At 34.9% G+C, this 19,096-nt stretch overlaps 1 protein-coding gene across 2 annotated transcripts in view; it reads left to right on the top strand.

Moving 5' to 3' along the window:
- The window catches only part of Unc-76 (fasciculation and elongation protein Unc-76), a 181,210-nt gene that overhangs the window by 88,660 nt on the left and 73,454 nt on the right, over positions 1–19,096 (top strand). For both annotated transcript variants that reach the window (XM_089092398.1, XM_089092399.1), the window contains exon 2: positions 5,886–5,982. In XM_089092398.1, the coding sequence (XP_088948524.1) occupies positions 5,886–5,982 (97 nt within the window). The remainder of the gene's footprint in view (positions 1–5,885; positions 5,983–19,096) is intronic.

The following is a 19,096-nucleotide window of genomic DNA, read 5'->3' on the forward strand; positions in this document are numbered from 1 at the left end:
TGGGAAATTTAACTTAAAACAGGGGGAAGAATCTGTAAAGTATTTAACATCAAGTCGAGAAGCATTTCCGGGTATCTCTTTTCTGAGTTAGTTGGACATTTATGTGTCAACGATAGCGGTCCAGGGGGGAGCTCTTGGGACTAAAGCTCGTCGTGGGACAGGGGTCGTTCCCAGGGCTGGAACTTCCGTTCCAGGAAAGTTACATTCTTCGCTCATTTCTAAAGGCAGTCCATCTTTCGCCTCCGTCGTAGCTAGTTGTTCTTGTGCTACCTTATTTTCTCTATGTGTATTCTCACGTTATTTAATAAAGACCATGTACCAACGTTTATCGTCTATCTTTGGAATTTACGTAAACCATTACATCTGCCAATATAAAAGGGCATACAAATAAAGAACTAAAAAGAAGTTTTACAATAGTATTCAAATTGAAAACTTGAACACTACTGATATTATCCAATTATATGAGAGGTCTGTCCCCACCTCAGCCCCTCACTCTTTATGTTCAAGTTAGAGATTCTGCATCAAATGATTTAAGAGCGACTGTTCAAATACTAGAGCAATTGCATTGGGATAGAAAATATCTTTCACAATGTCTCCAAAATTTAAGAGCTCATTGATGCGTATTTGCTTTTATGTACCAAGAAAGTTAAAATGAAATCGAATTTTTTAAATTGCTTCAATGGAAACTTACAAAACTGTATACATCTTTTAAAAAAAAGGAAAATCAATTCTTAACCAAAAAGACCTCCAAATGTTATCATGCAATTTCAGTCCTTAGCGGCCGTCAAGTTTAAAAATAAGGAAGGTGATTGAAAAATCCGTAGAAATCGAACGGAAATCAACTGTTCTAGTGTGCTTTTTAAGTGACTAAAAAGATTGGAGGGTAACTAGCATCCCTCTCGCGTCCCTTCTTTCCCCTAAGACATTCGATCAGAATTTTAAAATAACCAATTGATTCAGCATAGTTGAAAGGTCCAATAGCTATGCATTTCGAAATGACATTACCCACCATAGTCCCTCGGGAAAGAAATGTAAGTTACAAAATTTGCCGACTGTTCACATATTGTCAACCCTCACTCTTTCCACTAAAGTTTGATTTTTTGTCGCAATTCTTATAAGAAGACTGCTCAAACACAAGGGCCATTGAATTTGATTGAGAAGTGTTTTTTAAAGAATTTAAGACATTAGCATAAAGGGCAATAATTGGAGAAGGGGTAGTGCCCTCATATATGGAATAAATACTGTTCCTTTTCAATTTTGATTTTGCCCCTTCTTTTCAAATTAAAAACTTTTTTTAATTATATTTTGATAAAGTTTAAAATGAAATAGCTCAGTTAAATGAAGCTGATAAATAATTGTTTATATTAACGGTTTATTTTGTATGGACTGCACGGATCTTTGGGGAACAAACTCGCCCCCACATGTCAAACCGCAGCATAAACTGAAACGCTGGACATATCGATTTTTGGTAGTTTTAAATCCGCTGACTCTTCCTGAATTGTCATTTAATAGTATTTCGCCCTTCTTCGAACAGTTTCTTTTTCGCCACAAAAAGGCAGAAAATACTGTTTTCTGTGGCACAATCTCTTGCCATTGAAAAAAGTCTATAGAAATTTATATGTTCATTTGAATGAGCCCTCTTCAGATATTCTTTGATCACTGGCTGGATATGATTACTCCTGAGAAAGAACACGCATCCGTGATTGGTATATAAACATGCATCCGTGATTGTCCATGCTAAAAAATTCGAAATTTAAATCTTTTTTAGGTAGGAGATTGAAATACTTATAAGACGGTTCCCTGATATGCTGAATTTGACGTTGCAAGTTAATCAAAATCAGTTCCCATTTTGGTGATGTCCCCCCTCCCTTTTCCAAAATTAGGCATATTTTCTCGGGCTCAATAATTTTATACTATGAATTTTACATACTTAGAATCACCATCGAAATTTGATTCTTTTGATGTTCAATTTATTATATTTTTTTTTTTTAGTTCCCGTTACTACTTTAATTTTTCAATGAAAATAACCAAAAAATTATTTTTCAGTGAACATAAAAAAAACGCATTTTTCATAATCTAAAGGGAGAGGGAGCAAAAATTCTAGGTGGGGAAGACCTTCCCTGCAATTGACGCCACGGACAGTTTGTTACCATGTACTCTTCTATGAAAGGAAATATAGAGGGAAACGGCCGGGATAGAAGGTGCGAAAGGGTTGAGCTTGATTGGATTAAATATATTCTTTGCTGAATTAGCTAAATTCACTCTTCTAGAATGACTGAGTTTTCCAGAAAAAAGTCTGATGCCAAAAAAACTCTATCTAGTACTAAATATTTTTTTTACAAACTAATTCAAGGTCTTATTCCATTCAAAATGCACCTCAGTTTGTTCTCTTGCTCATTCAGCATAAGCCAATTTCGCAGTAATCAAGCATTTCACGGCTGTTCCCATATTTATTTTCTACTGTTTCTACCGTTATTTTCGAAGCATTGCTTTACAAAAGATTCAGCACAAAAGGATTAAATGAATACAAATTTTTCAAATGAAATTGAAGAGCGATGTTAAAATCTAAAAGAGCGGAAATTATCGTATAAAGGAGGGGGGCTGTCACCAAGCATTCCATCATTGTTTCCCTATTTTTTCTACTTGTTTTGATGGATTTGGTCCATTTCACATCTTATACTGTGGCAGAATTATGTACTTACTTTTGATTAATTAAAATATAAAGAATCTTTCGAATGCGTTTCAGATGCTTACACTGAAGCAATAGATCACAAACGGATGTGTGTTAAGATCGAAGCTTTCTAACAGAAAACTGGGAATGCGACCCCTAGGTATGTAAATGGTCTGTTGAATTCCTGATCCAGTTGAATTCTTCAAATATTTTCCATATAGTTAGTCAGGAAAATGACCATGTTAATTGATAAAGCCTTCATTGCTTTTGGAGATCCAAAACAGATGCTGAAATACTTTACTGTACCCAGAGCAAGCAGTCGCGGGCATCTGGCTACCTTCAATTGTGACCAGGGACGGGCATGCGTTGAAGGGTGGCTACATCTTGAAATGTATGTGCCCTTAAACTGGGCAGTCATAAAAGAAGAGTATTTTCCTAGATAAATGATCTCCTTGAAACATTCTTTGCAGTCATGAGTGTTTCGCAAATGCAGTGAGAATAATTAACGCGATGCGTCTTTCTCAGAGGAAATGTTTGTTTTGTAGGGAAGACCATTTAGAAATGGATTGTATGCAAAGCTTCACTTTTATTTTTAGTCCACTAAGCAGATTTCAAGGGCTTGGGATTAGCTAACTCAATAAAAGAAATGTTGGTACTTATGCATTATACGGGCCCACGAAAGAAGTCAAGTTTGGTTAATGCTAATGAAATAAAATAGGATGAATATATAATAGCTTAGAAAAAATTTGGGCTATATATTTGCACAATAGGGGGGGGGTAAAGCATAGCATATATTAAATACGTAACCTAACCTAGGTACCTTCCCCCCTAAACCCCAAAAAACAATCGTTCAAATATTGTAAACTCGATAAGAAACGCTCTGCAATCAATTTAGATAGCAAATACCCGTTTGACGAGTCTCCATGTCTAGTTTCCTTATACTTTATATAGCGGTGGGCCCGTATAATGCATAAGTACCCAAACGTCTAATATCTCAGTTTTACGGTTACCAACGAAACTCATTCAAATCGAGATTAAGTTGTAACTCCACCACCCTGGCAAGGGAGAGTAATGTAGAGTGTTAAATTAAAGGAGATAATATTTTTGACTGAAACACAATTCTATGTCTGTTTCATGTGTAGATGGTATCGAAGAAAGGGGGTGGTTTGCTTTGCAAGGTTGTTGAAGTAGGTGATTTGCAGTCATTTATAAATCGTTCCTGAGGTGTCTTGTTACTGGCTATCTAGTGGAATAATAATAACTCGCCCGCTCTTTCATTCTGAAAATATGCCAACAAGAAGTACTGCTTAGAGGAGCAAAGGTATCTGCTATTAGTAGAAGTGTTTGCTTAATTTCTATCACTAACTTGTTTTTTTCTTCGTACAAAAGTAGGTAATTTTTATTTTACCTTCCATTATTCACCCAGTGTTCTACACTCAAAACATGTTATGTACGCCTTTTTTGGTTTTGTTGAGATTTACAATATATTGCTGCTATTCCTGCTTAGTCAGCTGGTAAAGACTGATGAAACTGAGAGGTCGCCCATTTTTATCACCTGGTGTAGCCTATATCCCGGAGCGCCATATTTGCCGCACAATTTCACCACATGTGGCCCTGTTCAGCCACCCTGGGCAGACTCCCCACAACGCTTGGCAGAGTTCCGCTGTACTTGGTACACTTTTGCCAGGCTTGGCTCGCGTTACTTGGTGCACGTGATTTCTGAAAATCGACGATTCCTTGGGGGGGGAAACCTTTCAGTTATGTTTAATATTGGTATCGATTCAACTTCATATATGTACCACCATTCCTTACACAGTCCATTGGTTTCAATCGGCAACTGTAAAAAAAAGTCTTGTAGCTGATGTAGGCTACTATAATTCTAGATATCATCATCTGCAATATGGACCAATATTTGCTCAAAGAGTTTAGCATTGAATGCAAGCGGATGTAAAAAAAGCTATCGAAGCTACTGGAATTGCCCATAAAATTCTTTTCTGTTCTCGTGTTTCTTTCGGGTCATTCAAAAGAGGGTGTTAGGTTACACCCTTAGGATCAAAGCATTCCATCTTTGCCATTTAAAAGCATCAAGGTCAGCTCTAGCTATGCACTGAGGCTGATTTAGATTGTTTGCAGATGGTTCTTAGACGATAGTTTTATTATTTCCAAAATGTGGCGGCTGGGGAATGGAAGAAATTAGATTTCTTCGTATCAAGTTCGAGCAACATTTTTCTGTGGATGGTAGAGCAGTAAAGCTAAGCAAGACCATTCTTCCCAAGTAAATAACTTGGGGGTAAACTAATCGTAAGTTTCTCATTGAAAATCAGCTAGTCTCAAATAATGTCAACGTCTCCTTATTCCCTGTTCTAATCGTAACTTTTGGATATGCTCTCGAGAAGTGTGCCTGCAGAATAGAACAAGGAAGTTAGTCCCTTCTCTCCATAACATACTACATTAATAAGTTTTAAATGCTGTAAATTTTAAAAATGTAAGTTTTTTGGTCAAAGACACGTCTTTCTATATTTTGGCCTCTAAAAATGCATAATGACGGACGCAGATGATTTGGAAATTCCTGGCAATACGACTTCTTTTAATGAAAGCCTCTGTGGACTTCAATCAGCTTTTACTGTTTAGCAATTAAACTTGATTGGAGTTAGCATAAACTATATTCAGACTTTGACAGTCTTATTGATTAGACCTTTTAGACCTCCGTTTATACCTTTTTCATTCTTTTCTTCTCTTTCTTACAAAATATAAGGTACTTGGGCACTATATGGGCCTTTACAAGGAAACCAGTCACGAAAAACCCGTTTTTGACGGGTTGATTCAAGAGACCGCTATAGAGTAATGCAATGCATAGCGTGGTTTTTAATGCGTTACGATATTTAAATTGTTGTTTTTTGGGGTTTAGGAGGGGGGAAGGTACCTAGGTTAGGTTATGTATTTAATATATGCTATGCTTTACCCCCTCCCCCTAATATGCAAATATATAGCCCAAATTGTTTATAAACTATTATATATTCATCCTATTTTGTTTTTATTTCATTAGCATTAACCAAACTTGACTTTTTAGAAAGGCCCATATAATGCACAAGTACCAAAGATAATTAGCTTATAATGTGCAAAACGACGTCTACTCTCAATTTCTAATTTACTTAATGGTGGTTTTTAGGCAGAAGTTTGTGATATTATACAGAGACTATGTTTTTTTTTATAGAATGTGGTGGACCCTAACTGGAAATTATGGAAGTCTTTTGCCCATTGATTGGTCAGGATCCCCTACCAAAAGAATAGTCAATAATGCCGAGAAAAAGGTAATGTCTTAACAATACTCAGCATTTGGTCTTATTATGTCTTCCTCTTGATTTCTTATGCATGATTAAATAAAAAAAAACAGGTTTTTTTTTAGCTGAGAGTAAGGAGTGACATTAAAACTTAAAACGAATAGAAATTATTCTGTATACGAAACGGGCTGTCCCCTCCTCAACGCCTTGCTCTTTACGCTAAAGTTTTTTATTCTTTCAAAAAATAGAGTTGTAAGACAGAGTCAAACTTTAGCGTAAAGAGCGAGGCGTTGAGGAGGGGGCAACCCTTCATATACAGAATAATTTCTGTTCGTTTTAAGTTTTAATGCCACTCCTTACTTTCAGTTAAAAAAACTTGTTTTTTTTTGTTTAATTTCCTGAACATTTTTGAATTAACGTAGCTTTGATTTTGACTCACCGTAAATGAATAATTAAAACCAAATTCACATATTAATTTTCCTTTTTTGGCTAAATGGCTTTCTCGAAATTTTGTTCTGACGTCACTTACGAATTAACTTACGTAACGAATTTCTATCTTCGTATGTTTTTATTACGTATATTAGGGAGTTCGTCCCCTAGCCAATACCTCGCTCTTTACGCTAAAGTTCAAATTTTTTTCGTATCACAAACCCCCGAATCACAAAGGCCGGTTAATTAGAATACATAGCTCTTTTGAAAGTACTAAAAAAAACTTTAGAGCAAAGAGCGAGGCATTGACTAGGGGGCACCCCCCCCCCCCCCATATACGTAATCATTTCTGTTCGTTTTAAGTTTTAATGTTGCTCCTTACTTTCAGTTGGAAAACTCGTTTTTTTGTATTTAATTTCTGATCGTTATTTAAATAATGCTGGGAAATTCGACACCCCCTTCATAGAAATGTCCCTTCCCCCAAGGAAAGATCCTCCATGGAAAGGTTATCCCCCGTGACCCCTACTACGACCCCCCCCCCCCAGAAAAAATCCTCCTGAAAACGCCTGTATACTTCCCAACAACCAATACTATTTGTAAACAATGGGCAAAGTTTATAACTTGCAGCCCTTCCCCGAGGACCTTTGGGGGACTAAGTCATTCTAAAAGACATTTTTACTGGATTTTCGACCATGCTGAATACAATAATTATCTTAAAATTTGATTGGGGGATATCGGGAAAAAATGTCCGTCAGAGGGGGCCAAGCTGCCCTCCAATTTTTTGGTCACCAAAAAGAGACCTTATAACTTTCAATTTTCACTTAAAGCAGCCCTCTCCAGATATTTTAGGACTACTCCATCGATATGATTACCCCTGGAAAAAAAAGAAAAAAAAAAAAAACAACAAACAAACAAACACGTATCTATGATGTTCCTTCTAGCAAAAAATACAAAATTCCACACTTTTGCAGATAGGAGCTTGAAACTTCTATAGTAGGTTCTCGGATACGGAATCTAATGGTGTGATTTTCATTAAAGTTCTATGATTTTTAGGCCCTCTTTTTTCGAAAATAAGACAAATTTTCTCTGGCGCGTAACTTAGGATGGATAAGATTAAAATTGATGAAACTTATATATTTGAAATCAGCATAAAAATATGATTCTATTGGTATCAATATTCTGTTTTTTTAGAGTTTCGATTACTATTGAGCCGGGTCGCTCCTTACTTGCAGTTTGTTACCACGAACTGTTTGATGATTTAAATAATATGCCATCTTACGAGCAGGATCGTCATAACTCATGTTTATTCGACAGGATTGAACAGGCAAAAGCGTTAATGATCTTTTGTAATTTTGTAGATAGACTTTTTTGGGGCATAGAAATTTGAAAGATAGTGTAGACTTGTCATCATTGTTGTGATTTAGAGTCACGTTCCTTTGTGATTAGGATGGAGAAAAATCATTTTTTTGTTAGATTGCATGGCTATCTCTACAGAGCTGATTTCCAGATGTTTAATGGCCAACAAGGCATAATGATCAAATTAGTACATTTTCATCAACCAGATATACCGTTTCATATTTTGAAAGGGGGAAGGGGGTCCCGCAGCCAATAATTTTTAGGCGATGTCATATACTTTAAAATGCTGCTCTTCGGGATGCAATTTTTTGCAACTGTTCGAAGTTGAGCTCTTGGACAGACCATCAACCATACTTTTAAAAGGGTGTCCATACGTGTTCGGCTTGAATTCTTCCTAAAGAAGACGAAAAAAATATTATTATTATTATTATTATTAGTTTAGTTTATTAATAAAAAATAGAACTTGACAAAATGCATGCATATATGTAAATATATAATACATGAAAAAAAACTAGTCTTTCAACTAAATCTTCTAGCCTGCCCATGAACTTGCTAAGGCAAGCTGTCCTAGGGGCGTGCCAGGAATAGAAAAAAAGAGAAAATTTTAGTACTAATTTATAGCACAAATTAGACGTACCAGAAATACTGATAATATAAAAAAATATATATATGTATATGTATTGCTTAAATGATTGCTCCCCTGTCCCCAAAATTCTGTTCTTGGCGTTTTTTCCATCTGCGTTTAGAAGAAAAATTTCGTTTAGCTTATCTTTCCATCTTTTCTCATTTTTTGGATGTAAAATCTAGGGACATATATGTTTATGTTGTTTCCGAATGCGGAAAACTGATGTAAGAGGGCCATCCAGTGAGTCTCCGAGAAAAAGAAACAACAACAAAGAAACAACCAACTACATCTAACATTACCAAAGCAAAATCACAAAGTTAATCGAAAAATCCTAAATAAACTTATTGGTTATATTTACTTTCTTTCTCTTATTTTACTTTTGCTTTATGTTAGGACAAATGGTAAAAAAACTACTTTTGCCGGAAGGGCATGTTTAGCATTTTTGTTTATGCTGTACTTCTTTTTGACTGTTCTGCGTGCTAGCTTAGCCTTAACTATTCTATTATCAATAAATATCGTTTCAAAACAAACGGAGTTGCTTACTTTCCGAAAATTTAACATTCTATGTAATGAAACATGGACATTCAGATAAATTCCGAATTCTAGCAGACTTAGATTGTGCTCAGTATAAACTTGTTTTGAATTTTTGTAATTCTGCTAAAAAAAAGTTATAGGCCACTTATACTGGCAGTACAATTTTTAATCAATAAAATATTGTTTCAAAAGAAAATCTTCTGCTTACTTTCAGAAAAATTTCTGATTCCTTCCAATGGAACTTAGACTTTTAATTAAAATTCAAGTTTTAATATTTTTAGATTATTCTCAGCAGTTTCGTATTCAGGATTTTTGTTCGGGGGGGGGTATTAAAACGCAAGAAAAATTTGTTTATATATAAATGAATGAATGAATTTTATAAATAACCTGTCTTACAATCAATAGAAAAAGACAGAGCACAAATAAGAAAAGAAAGAAAAAGCAAAACTGACAAGAAAAACAAATACATAACTATTTGACAATATGTTTTGTTTGGTATGTTTGTTTTATGATATGTTTTGTTACTTTTTTACGAGTCTCAAAAAAAAAAAAACAAAAAAACAAGTTTTTTCAACTGAAAGTAAGGAACAACATTAAGACTTAAAAATAACAGAAATTATTACGTATATGAAAGTGGATACCACCTCCTCAATACCTCGCTCTTTACGCTAAAGTTTGAATTCTGTCGTCCCAATTCTTTTAGAACGACTCCTGAAAAATAAGGGTCGTTTAATTAGAAGAAAAAAACTTTTTTAAAGTACTAAAAAACTAGCGTGAAGACCGAGGTGTTGAGGAGGGGCAACCCCCTTTTATACATAGTAATTTAAGTTTTAATATTAATTTTTACTTTCAACTGAAAAAACTTTTTTTTAATTCAATCTTACCATGAAAATGCCATGCCAAAGGAAACAAAATGATCACTGGTTTCAATGATATGAAAATGACCGGTAATTTATATAAGCGCAGTACAAAATGTTGGTTTAACAAGGACGTATTCGCCCGGCTAACTTCTTTAGATCTGCTTCCAATAAAAGTGAAAGGAAATGAAAAAATAACTTCAGCCAAAATTTCTTCTGTCTGAAGACCTACAAGCAATTGATCTCTTATCTCGGAATTAGGGTTAATCACTTTGATATAGGAAGGAAATATTTTACTTTTCTTTGGTTACTAGAAAGATTTTATTCTCTCCCAGTGTTTAAGGGCAATTCATCATTTTGAAACGTGCGCCTACTGAGAAACAAGAATATAAATTTATTGATTGATTGAATATTTCTATGACAGGAAGATATAACTACCCCAGCAGTACCTGAAAATGTTAATGGGGTACTGCTTATTTTTGTTTAAGGCTGTTGAAGTAACTTATATTTTTTTTATTATTTTAGAGTTTGGCTAAATGATGGAACATCTTTTTTTTCTAGCATTTCTTACTCTAGTATTAATGCCACTTTATTCAACAAGTTGATAAAGGCTCGGGAGAGTCAGGCTCCATTTAGAAGACAGTCGGCCGTTTAAGAGTATAAATAAAACAAAATAAAAATGTTTTTTCAAAGAAAAATTAAGAGCGACTTAAAATCGAGTGAAGTTAAGAAAAGTCAAACTTCAGACGAACAGGAATTATTTATGAATGAAGATAAGTGTACCAAAATGAAACGAACAACACGAATAACAGTGGGGGCACCGTCTCCCTCTACCGCCCCTCAAGTCAAGAATACCATTTGCGCTTGAAAACTATGGAAACAAAATATAAAGCCTCAAACATTGTCAGTTGATGATTCTACTTTTGAAAGTTGTATTTAGTTATTATGTTTCCATAAAATACAATGAAATCAAACAGTTCGTGGTAACGAACTGTAAGTAAGAAGCGACCTGGCTCAATGGTAATCGAAACTTTAAAAAACGGAATTTTGATACCAATAGATACATAAAATGAATCAGATTTTAATGCTGATTTCAAATATATAAGTTTCATGAAGTTTAGTTTTACCCATCAAAAGTTACGTGACTGAGAAAATTTGGCTGATTTTAGAAAAAAGGGGGAAAGAGCCCATAAAAGTTATAAATCACACCATCATATTCAGCGTATAAGAGAACCCTACTTTAGAAGTTTCAAGCACCTATCTACAAAAATGTAAAATGTGGATTTTTTTTGCCGAAGAAAGATCACGGATGCGTTTTTTTTTCCATGGGTGATCGTATCAACCCAGTCGTCATAGGATATTGCGGGAGGGCTCATTCGAACGGACATTAGAAGTTCTAGTGTCCTTTTTAAGTGACCAAAGAAATGGAGGGCAACTAGGCCCCCTCCCACGCTCATTTTTTCCCAAAGTCACCGATCAAAATGTTGAGATAGCCATTTTGTTCAGCATGGTCGAAAATATGATAACTATGTCTTTTCGGATGACTTAATCCCCCAAAGTCCCCCGGGGAAGGGCTGAAAGTTATGAACTTTACCCAATGTTTACATATAGTATTGGTTATTGGGAAGTATACAGACGTTTTCAGGGGGGATTTTTTCTGGTAGGTGTGGGGGGGGGTCGGGGGTAATATGGGAGTATCTTTCCATGAAGGAAGTTTTCATGGGGGAAGGGACATCGCTATGAAGGGGGCGCCGGATTTCCCATCATTATTAAAGAAAAAGATCAGAAATTAAATAAAAAAACAAGTTTTTCAACTAAAAGTAAGGAGCAGCATTAAAATTTAAAACGAACAGAAATTATTACGTATATGATTGGGTTCACGCCCTAGTCAATAACTCGCTCTTTAAGCCAAAGATTTTTTAGTACTTTCATAAGAGCTATTTATTCTAATTAACGGCCTTTGTGATTACGGGGTCATTTTTAAAGAATTGGAACAAAATTCAAACTTTAGCGTAAAGAGCGAGGTATTGACTAGGGGGAGAACCCCTAATATACGCATGAAAAATATATGAATATAGAAGTTCATTACGTAAGTTAATTCGTAAGTCACGTATATTTATTACTAATAAAAACGTTCGTAAATAAAATTAAACAGTTTCGAGAAAGCCATTTAACCAAATAAAAGTAAAACTAATATGCAAATTTTGTTTTAATTATTCATGTACGGTGAGACAAAATCAAAACCTGCATTAATTGCATTAATTCAAAAACGTTCAAAAACTAAATAAAAAAAACAATTTTTTTTTAACTGAAAGTAAGGAACGACGTTAAAACTTAAAACAAACAGAAATTATTTTGTATATGAAAAGGGTTCTCCCCTCTTCAACGCCTCGCTCTTTACGCTAAAGTTTGACTCCCTCAAAACTCATTTTTTAACAATAAAAAACTTTAGTATAAAGAGCGAGGCGTTGAGGGGGGGGGACAGGCCCTCTCATATATGGAATAATTTCTGTTCGTTTTAAGCTTTAACGTCGTTCCTTACTTTCAGTTAAAAAAAATTTTATTTTTTTTAATCAAATTAAAGAAACGAAACATTGATGCAAATGGATGGTTTTTGCCGGAACAAAACTAAATTGCTCGTCACAAACAGGGTAATATAAAAAATTGCTTTTTTTTTTTTCTTGGAAGTAAGAAGTATTTTAAAAAAAATGAAATTATAAAAGAAACCTGTTTGCTTTAATATTATTTATTTTTAAAGGGTTTTGGTGGTTTTAAAATACTTCAGGGTTTCGTTTCTTCATTCAGAGCGATATTTGTTCGTTTTAATTTTGAGTGGTTGGATGAGCTAATTTCTACTCGTTTTAAGGTTTTGTACTCTTAATGTTTGTTGAAAACCTTTGCTTTTTCGATTTCTGTTCGTTTTTGAATTGGCATAGGTTTTATTATGCTCTAATTGCAATGCTCTTTGTAAAAGTAACGGGAGAAGTAGCTGTAATCGCAGTATCTAACCCTATCCCATATTCATTGTATTCTACCAAAGGCTCTATAGTTTTATCGCCTTCTGACCTGACCTGACCCGCAACTGCAGTATTCATCTGAAACACTTATCTGTAACACAACCATTTTCCAAGCTTTTCATGCACCACATTATCTAGCCAACTTTTCCTTCTCAACAATCCAAATCATCAGTAACTTTGAGTCATGTTGATCTTGAGTCGGGATCCCCCGGCAGAAGGGGGAATTCAGAAAATTTGGCTGATTTTCGAAAAAAGGGGGAAAGACCCCCTAAAAGTTATAGCGCCTTAATGAAAATCACACCATCATATTCAGGGTTTCAGAGAACCCTACTGTGGAGGTTTCAAGCTCCTATTTACATAAATCTAGAATTTAACATTTTTTGCCAGAAGAAAGATCACGGATGCGTGTTTATTTGTTTGTTTTTTTCCCAGGGGTGATCGCATTGACCCAGTAGTCCTAGAATATCGTGGGAGGGCTCATTCAAACGGAAGTCAAAAGTTCTACTGCCCTTTTTAAGTGACCAAAAAAAATGGAGGGCAACTAGTCCCCCCCCACGCTCATTTTTTTCCCAAAGTCACCCGATCAAAATTTTGAGATAGCCATTTTGTTTAGCATGGTTGAAAATATGATAACTATGTCCTTTGGAATGACTTAATCTCTCTAATTCCCCAGGGGGAGGGCTGAAAGTTATGAACTTTACCCAATGTTAACATATAGTATTGGTTATTGGGAAGTATACATACGTTTTCAGAGGGGATTTTTTCTGGTAGTGGGGGGGGGGGGAGTGGATCAGGGGTTATGCGGGAGGATCTTACCACGAAGGAAGTTTTCATGGGAGAAGAGACATTGCTATGAATGGGTACCGGATTTCCCTGCATTATTTAAATAAAGATCAGAAATTTTATATAAAAAACAATTTTTTTAACTGAAAGTAAGGAGCAACATCAAAACTTAAAACGACAGAAAACATTACATATATGATTGGGTTCATCCCCTAGTCAATACCTCGCTCTTTAAGCCAAAGATTATTTAGTACTTTCATAAGAGCTATTTATTCTAATTAACGGTATTTGTGATTAAGGGGCCATTTTTAAAGAATTGGAACAAAATTCGAACTTTAGCTTAAAGAGCAAGGTATTTACTAGGGGGCGAACCCTCTAATATACGTATTAAAAATATAAGAATATAGAGGTTCGTTACGTAAGTTAATTCTTAAGTTACGTATATTTATTACTAATAAAAACGTTCGTAAATAAAATTAAACAGGTTTCGAGAAAGCCATTTAACCAAATAAAAGTAAAATTAATATTCAATTTTTTTTTAATTATTCATGCACGGTGAGTCAAAATCAAAACCTGCATTAATTCAAAAACGTTCAAAAATTAAATAAAGAAACAAGTTTTTTTAACTGAAAGTAAGGAACGACGTTAAAACTTGAAACGAACAGAAATTATTCCGTATATGAAAGGGACTGTCCCCTCCTCACCGCCTCGCTCTTTACGCTAAAGTTTGACTTTCTCACAACTCTATTTTTTTTTAAACAATAAAAAACTTTAGCGGATAGAGTGAGGCGTTGAGGAGGGGACAGCCTCTTTCATATACGAAATAATTTCTGTTCGTTTTAAGTTTTAACGTCGTTCCTTACTTTCAATTAAAAAAAACTTTTTTTTTATTTAATAACGACAGAGAAGCAATTATTGTTATGTGAAGTAAGTCGAGTTGCTTCTGTGTTGTCATCCCACTTTATCGGTGTTATACTTCCGTGGTTTTTCATGAAGTAGCTATGTGAAAACTGGTTGGATTTTTCTTTTTTGACCTTAAGTTACTTCCTTTTCTAAGTTAATATGGTTATAAATTATTTCACTTTCTCACAGCTGGGGATGCCTTTTTGTAGGCAGGCGAAATATTGTTTCGATTGCTCATCTGTTTCTTCTTACTAGCCATAGACCAGCTGTATTCCTTGCTGTTTTCTTTGGTTTTGTAATGTGTCGACCAGTTCAGCTTTTGTCTATTTGTTGATTTAAATGGTTCGTCTATAACCGTTCGCTTAATTTGGGACCATTGTCACATAATTGTGGGTTCTTTTCCCTGTGAGCTGAAGGATCATATCACCCTTTGAAGGCCATTTTTTGGGGCCTTTTTACCGTCTGATTGAAACAGCTATAGTGGAATTTTGGTATTTTTATCTAACTCCATGTGGAGTCACATGTTACAAGGATATACAGGGCTGCGTGAGACGTTAAATAGGACTCCTCGCCAGTTTATTTTGACCCTTTAAAATAGCGCTATAATTTTTCAGTTACAATTAGTTGGCCGCTCTCGAGCGTGTCTTACTGTTCATTCTATAAGATGAGGCCAGAAAAAACTAATTAGTGACGTTGTTCTTTAAGTTGCAGCCTGGTTGTCTTGGTTTTACTAGGTTGCAGCAGTAGCTGCAACCTAGTAAAGAGAGAAGGACGGGTCACAGTAGCCGAAACTAAAACACTCTTTAGTGATACATATTTCCATGTAACACTATTTTGAAAATATTAATTTTTATTGAGGTTCAATTGAACAATGGTTTATAATCATGATATTTTTTAGAGTATTGAAAAGAGGCTGACATCTGTCAACATTAACGCCAAATTCAAATAGGAATTACACCTTTGAAATCTCCAATTTCGAAAGCCTCAACTAGAGGTATACGGTTTCCAACTTAAACAATAAGGAAAAGCGTATTTTGCATGGATAACACTGACACGATGTCTCTCGCCTTTTTAATCCATTGTTATATAAGTCCTTGAGAATTTACTTATTACTTATGAGTCGATTACTTTTATCTGAGCAAACATGGACCCTTTTACCTATTGCGTAGCGTAAGCCTAACGCAAATGACTATGCGACACCGTTTTAACGTTCAGTTAACTTGAGCTCTTAATTAGTAATGCGGAAGAACCATATCTGATAAATTCTGAATTCCTCTAGTTTTACACCCAGAGCCGTTCCTAGGAGGGGGACAACCGGGGCAATTGCCCCGAGAATTGTGACTTGGGGGGCGCGGAATTACCCACTTTGATCCAATTTTTCACTGATTGGGCTTTTTTGCTTATATTTGAGTCGGGAGGGGGGCGTTGTAATTAATTTTGCCCCGGGCACCACTATCCCTTGGAACGACTCTGCTCACACCCTGTGTCTACATTGGTAATAATGTAGAAAAGTGATAGAGAGGAATTCAGAAATGATGTTAACATTTCAAGTCAATGCTAGAAACCGATAATCGAAAACTGTGGAAATTATATCTTTTTAGGAATTTTCGACTTTTTTTTTCTTTGAATAGAAGGCATACAATGTATGTTGGGATAGAAACATCCTTATTTATGATTCACCATATTGTATAGTCTATGGAATATTATCTTGGCTGGTCATACCGCTTTTCAACAATAGACTTTTGCCACAGGCTGAATTCCGTCATTATTTATAGAGTGATCAATAATGTTAAGGATGCCACCCAGGATATCTGGAGATTTGAAGCAGTCAAGTGATACAAGGGTAAATTTGAATAACAAAGCCAATTCTTTAAAGCTGTTTTGTATCAACTAAGGTTTGTCATCCCATCAAGATGAATGAAAAGGCAGTCAAGAAATATTATAATGGATTAGGCCAACTGTGTGATTCCCTCTGTTTAAATGATTTATTCTAGTAGTTTAAGACACGAAAGTCCAAAAGAAGAGATCTAAGATCCTCGTGAACAGAGCGGCCGCATAATTTCCACATGACGAATATTTATATGGTCTATATATTTGCTTTTTAACGAGACTGTACTTTTACATACCAAACTGAGCGGGGTTTATAATTTTACCCATTTTGCCTATTTGATTCGGTTCTCAAAAAGGAGCTTTTCGTGGTTTCTTTTTTTGTTATATGTATATATATATATATATATAAGTAGAATAGGTCTTTTGAATTCTAAGAGGCCCCCGTACAAACAGGTTTTTCTATTATTTACATGTCGACACACTCTTTGCCAAGATTAACGACTCAGTTTCAAAGTTAAAGGCCTTTTTGGTTATATTCTAAAAGGCTCGCGTAAAGCATCTAGTACCACAGCCATTGATTGCGGTTTTTTTTTTTTTATTTTAAAAACGGGGTAATTAATATGTAAGTTGATTAGTAGGGTTTTTTTTTTAAAACTTGGCTATTCGTTTCATGGGTTTCATTAATAGAACGAGTAATGCATTTGAAAAGGGTAATTACTTCTTTAGTTTACGAGATTTGCGAATTTTTTTTGCGAAAAGATATTTGCGAAAAGATATTTGTGTAGACGCTTACAAGGGACATTGCTAGAAAGTATTCAATAGCTTAATTGAAAAGTAACGATAGAATGACATTGTGACTTGACCTAGCTTTACCTCGCCGATGTGGTCTGTATAATACGTAAGTAACGTTTGAAAAATATTTTCAATTTAAAAAGAAAGGGCTGAAACTTGTTTGGCGGGGGGGGGGGTGCATAGCGGGGTGAGGTGCACGAGGGTTCAGTTAAAGAGGATACCGGTGCCCGGAGGGATTTCGGTTATCCACGGGTTCACTTACCAGGGGGGTCCAGTTGCACGGGGCCTATCCCTTTTTTTTTTCGTAAATCGGGCTCCCTGTTTTCAAAATAAATTTTTCTTATGAGGATTGGAGCATTTGGTGACTATATATTAAAATTAATGAAATTTAGCACGGAGGTTCAGTTGTACAGGGGTTTCAGTTATACAGGGGTTCAGTTACATGGGGGTTCTTTGTGTTAAATAAGTAGTTTTTGTATCTTTTAAAATAACTTTACGGGGATTGAGAGACTCAGTTGCCTAATTCCGTGTCATTTTTCTTTAATTGATGGTCATTAAAAACGATATTATTGTGTTAAATAAGTAGTTTTTGTATCTTTTAAAATATCTTTACTGGGATTGAGAGACTCAGTTGCCTAATTCCGAGTGATTTTTTTTTACTTGATGCTCATTAAAAACGAAATTTTTTTGTTAAATAAGTAGTTTTTGTATCTTTTAAAAGAACTTTACGGGGATTGAGAGACTCAGTTGCCTAATTCCGTGTGATTTTTCTTTACTTGGTGGTAGTTAAAAAAGTAATATTTTAGTTAATAAAGTAGATATTTTTTCTTTTAAAAGAGCTTTACGGGGATTGAGAGACTCAGTTGCCTAATTCCGTGTGATTTTTATTTACTTGATGGTCATTAAAAACGAAATGTTTTTGTTATATATGTAGATGGTGTCTCCTTTCTTTGAACGTGATAGGTTTTGAGTGCCTCATGTGCCCATGTCATTGTGATTTTTCTTGACTGGATTATCATTAAAAACTAAAATTTTGGGGTAATTCAGTAGTTTTTTGTATATTATAATTGATAGTTTGTGTGATAGATTGTCCCAGTTTGATCAATCCGGGTGCTTTTTCTTATGTTGTTGGTCATTAAAAACGAAATTTTCGTGTTTAATTAGTAGTTTTTGTATCTTTTAATAGATCTTAACGGGGATTGAGAGACTCAGTAGCCTAATTCAGTGTGATTGTTATTTACTTGTGGGTCATTAAAAACGAAATTTTTGTGTTAAATAAGTAGTTTTGGTATCTTTTAAAAGAGCTTTACGGGGATTGAGAGACTCAGTTGCCTAATTCCGTGTGATTTTTCTTTACTTGATGGTCATTAAAAACGAAATTTTTGTGTTAAATAAGTAGTTATTGTAACTTTTAAAGGAGCTTTACGGGGATTGAGAGACTCAGTCGCCTAATTCCGTGTGGTTTTTCTTTACGTGATGGTCATTAAAAACGAAATTTTTTTGTTAAATAAGTAGTTTTGTATATTTTAAAATAGCTTTAAGGGGTTTGAGAGAATCAGTTTCCTTATTACGTGTGATTTTTCTTTACTTTGTATTAATTAAAAAATAAATTTTTGTGTTAAATAAGTAGTTTTTGCATCTTTTAAAAGAGCTTTACGAGGATTGAGAGACTCAGTTGCCCTATTCCGTGTGATTTTTATTTACTTGGTGGTCTTTAAAAACGAAATTTTTGTGTTAAATAAGTAGTTTTTGCTTCTTTTAAAAGAGCTTTAAGGGGTTTGAGAGACTCAGTTGCCTAATTCAGTGTGGTTTTTCCTTACTTGGTAGTCATTAAAAAAGAAATATTTGGGTTAAATAAGTAGTTTTTCTATCTTTTAAAAGAGCTTTAAGGGGTTTGAGAGACTCAGTTGCCGGTTCCCGTGAGGTTTTTGTTTACTTGGTGGTCGTTAAAAACGAAATTTTTGTGTTAAATAAGTAGTTTTTGCATCTTTTAAAAGAGCTTTACGGGGTTTGAGAGA

This window comes from Artemia sp. Qi Xiang Cuo, chromosome 7 (genome assembly GCF_049724085.1).
Source record: "Artemia sp. Qi Xiang Cuo chromosome 7, ASM4972408v1, whole genome shotgun sequence".
NCBI classification, from domain to species: domain Eukaryota; kingdom Metazoa; phylum Arthropoda; class Branchiopoda; order Anostraca; family Artemiidae; genus Artemia; species Artemia sp. Qi Xiang Cuo.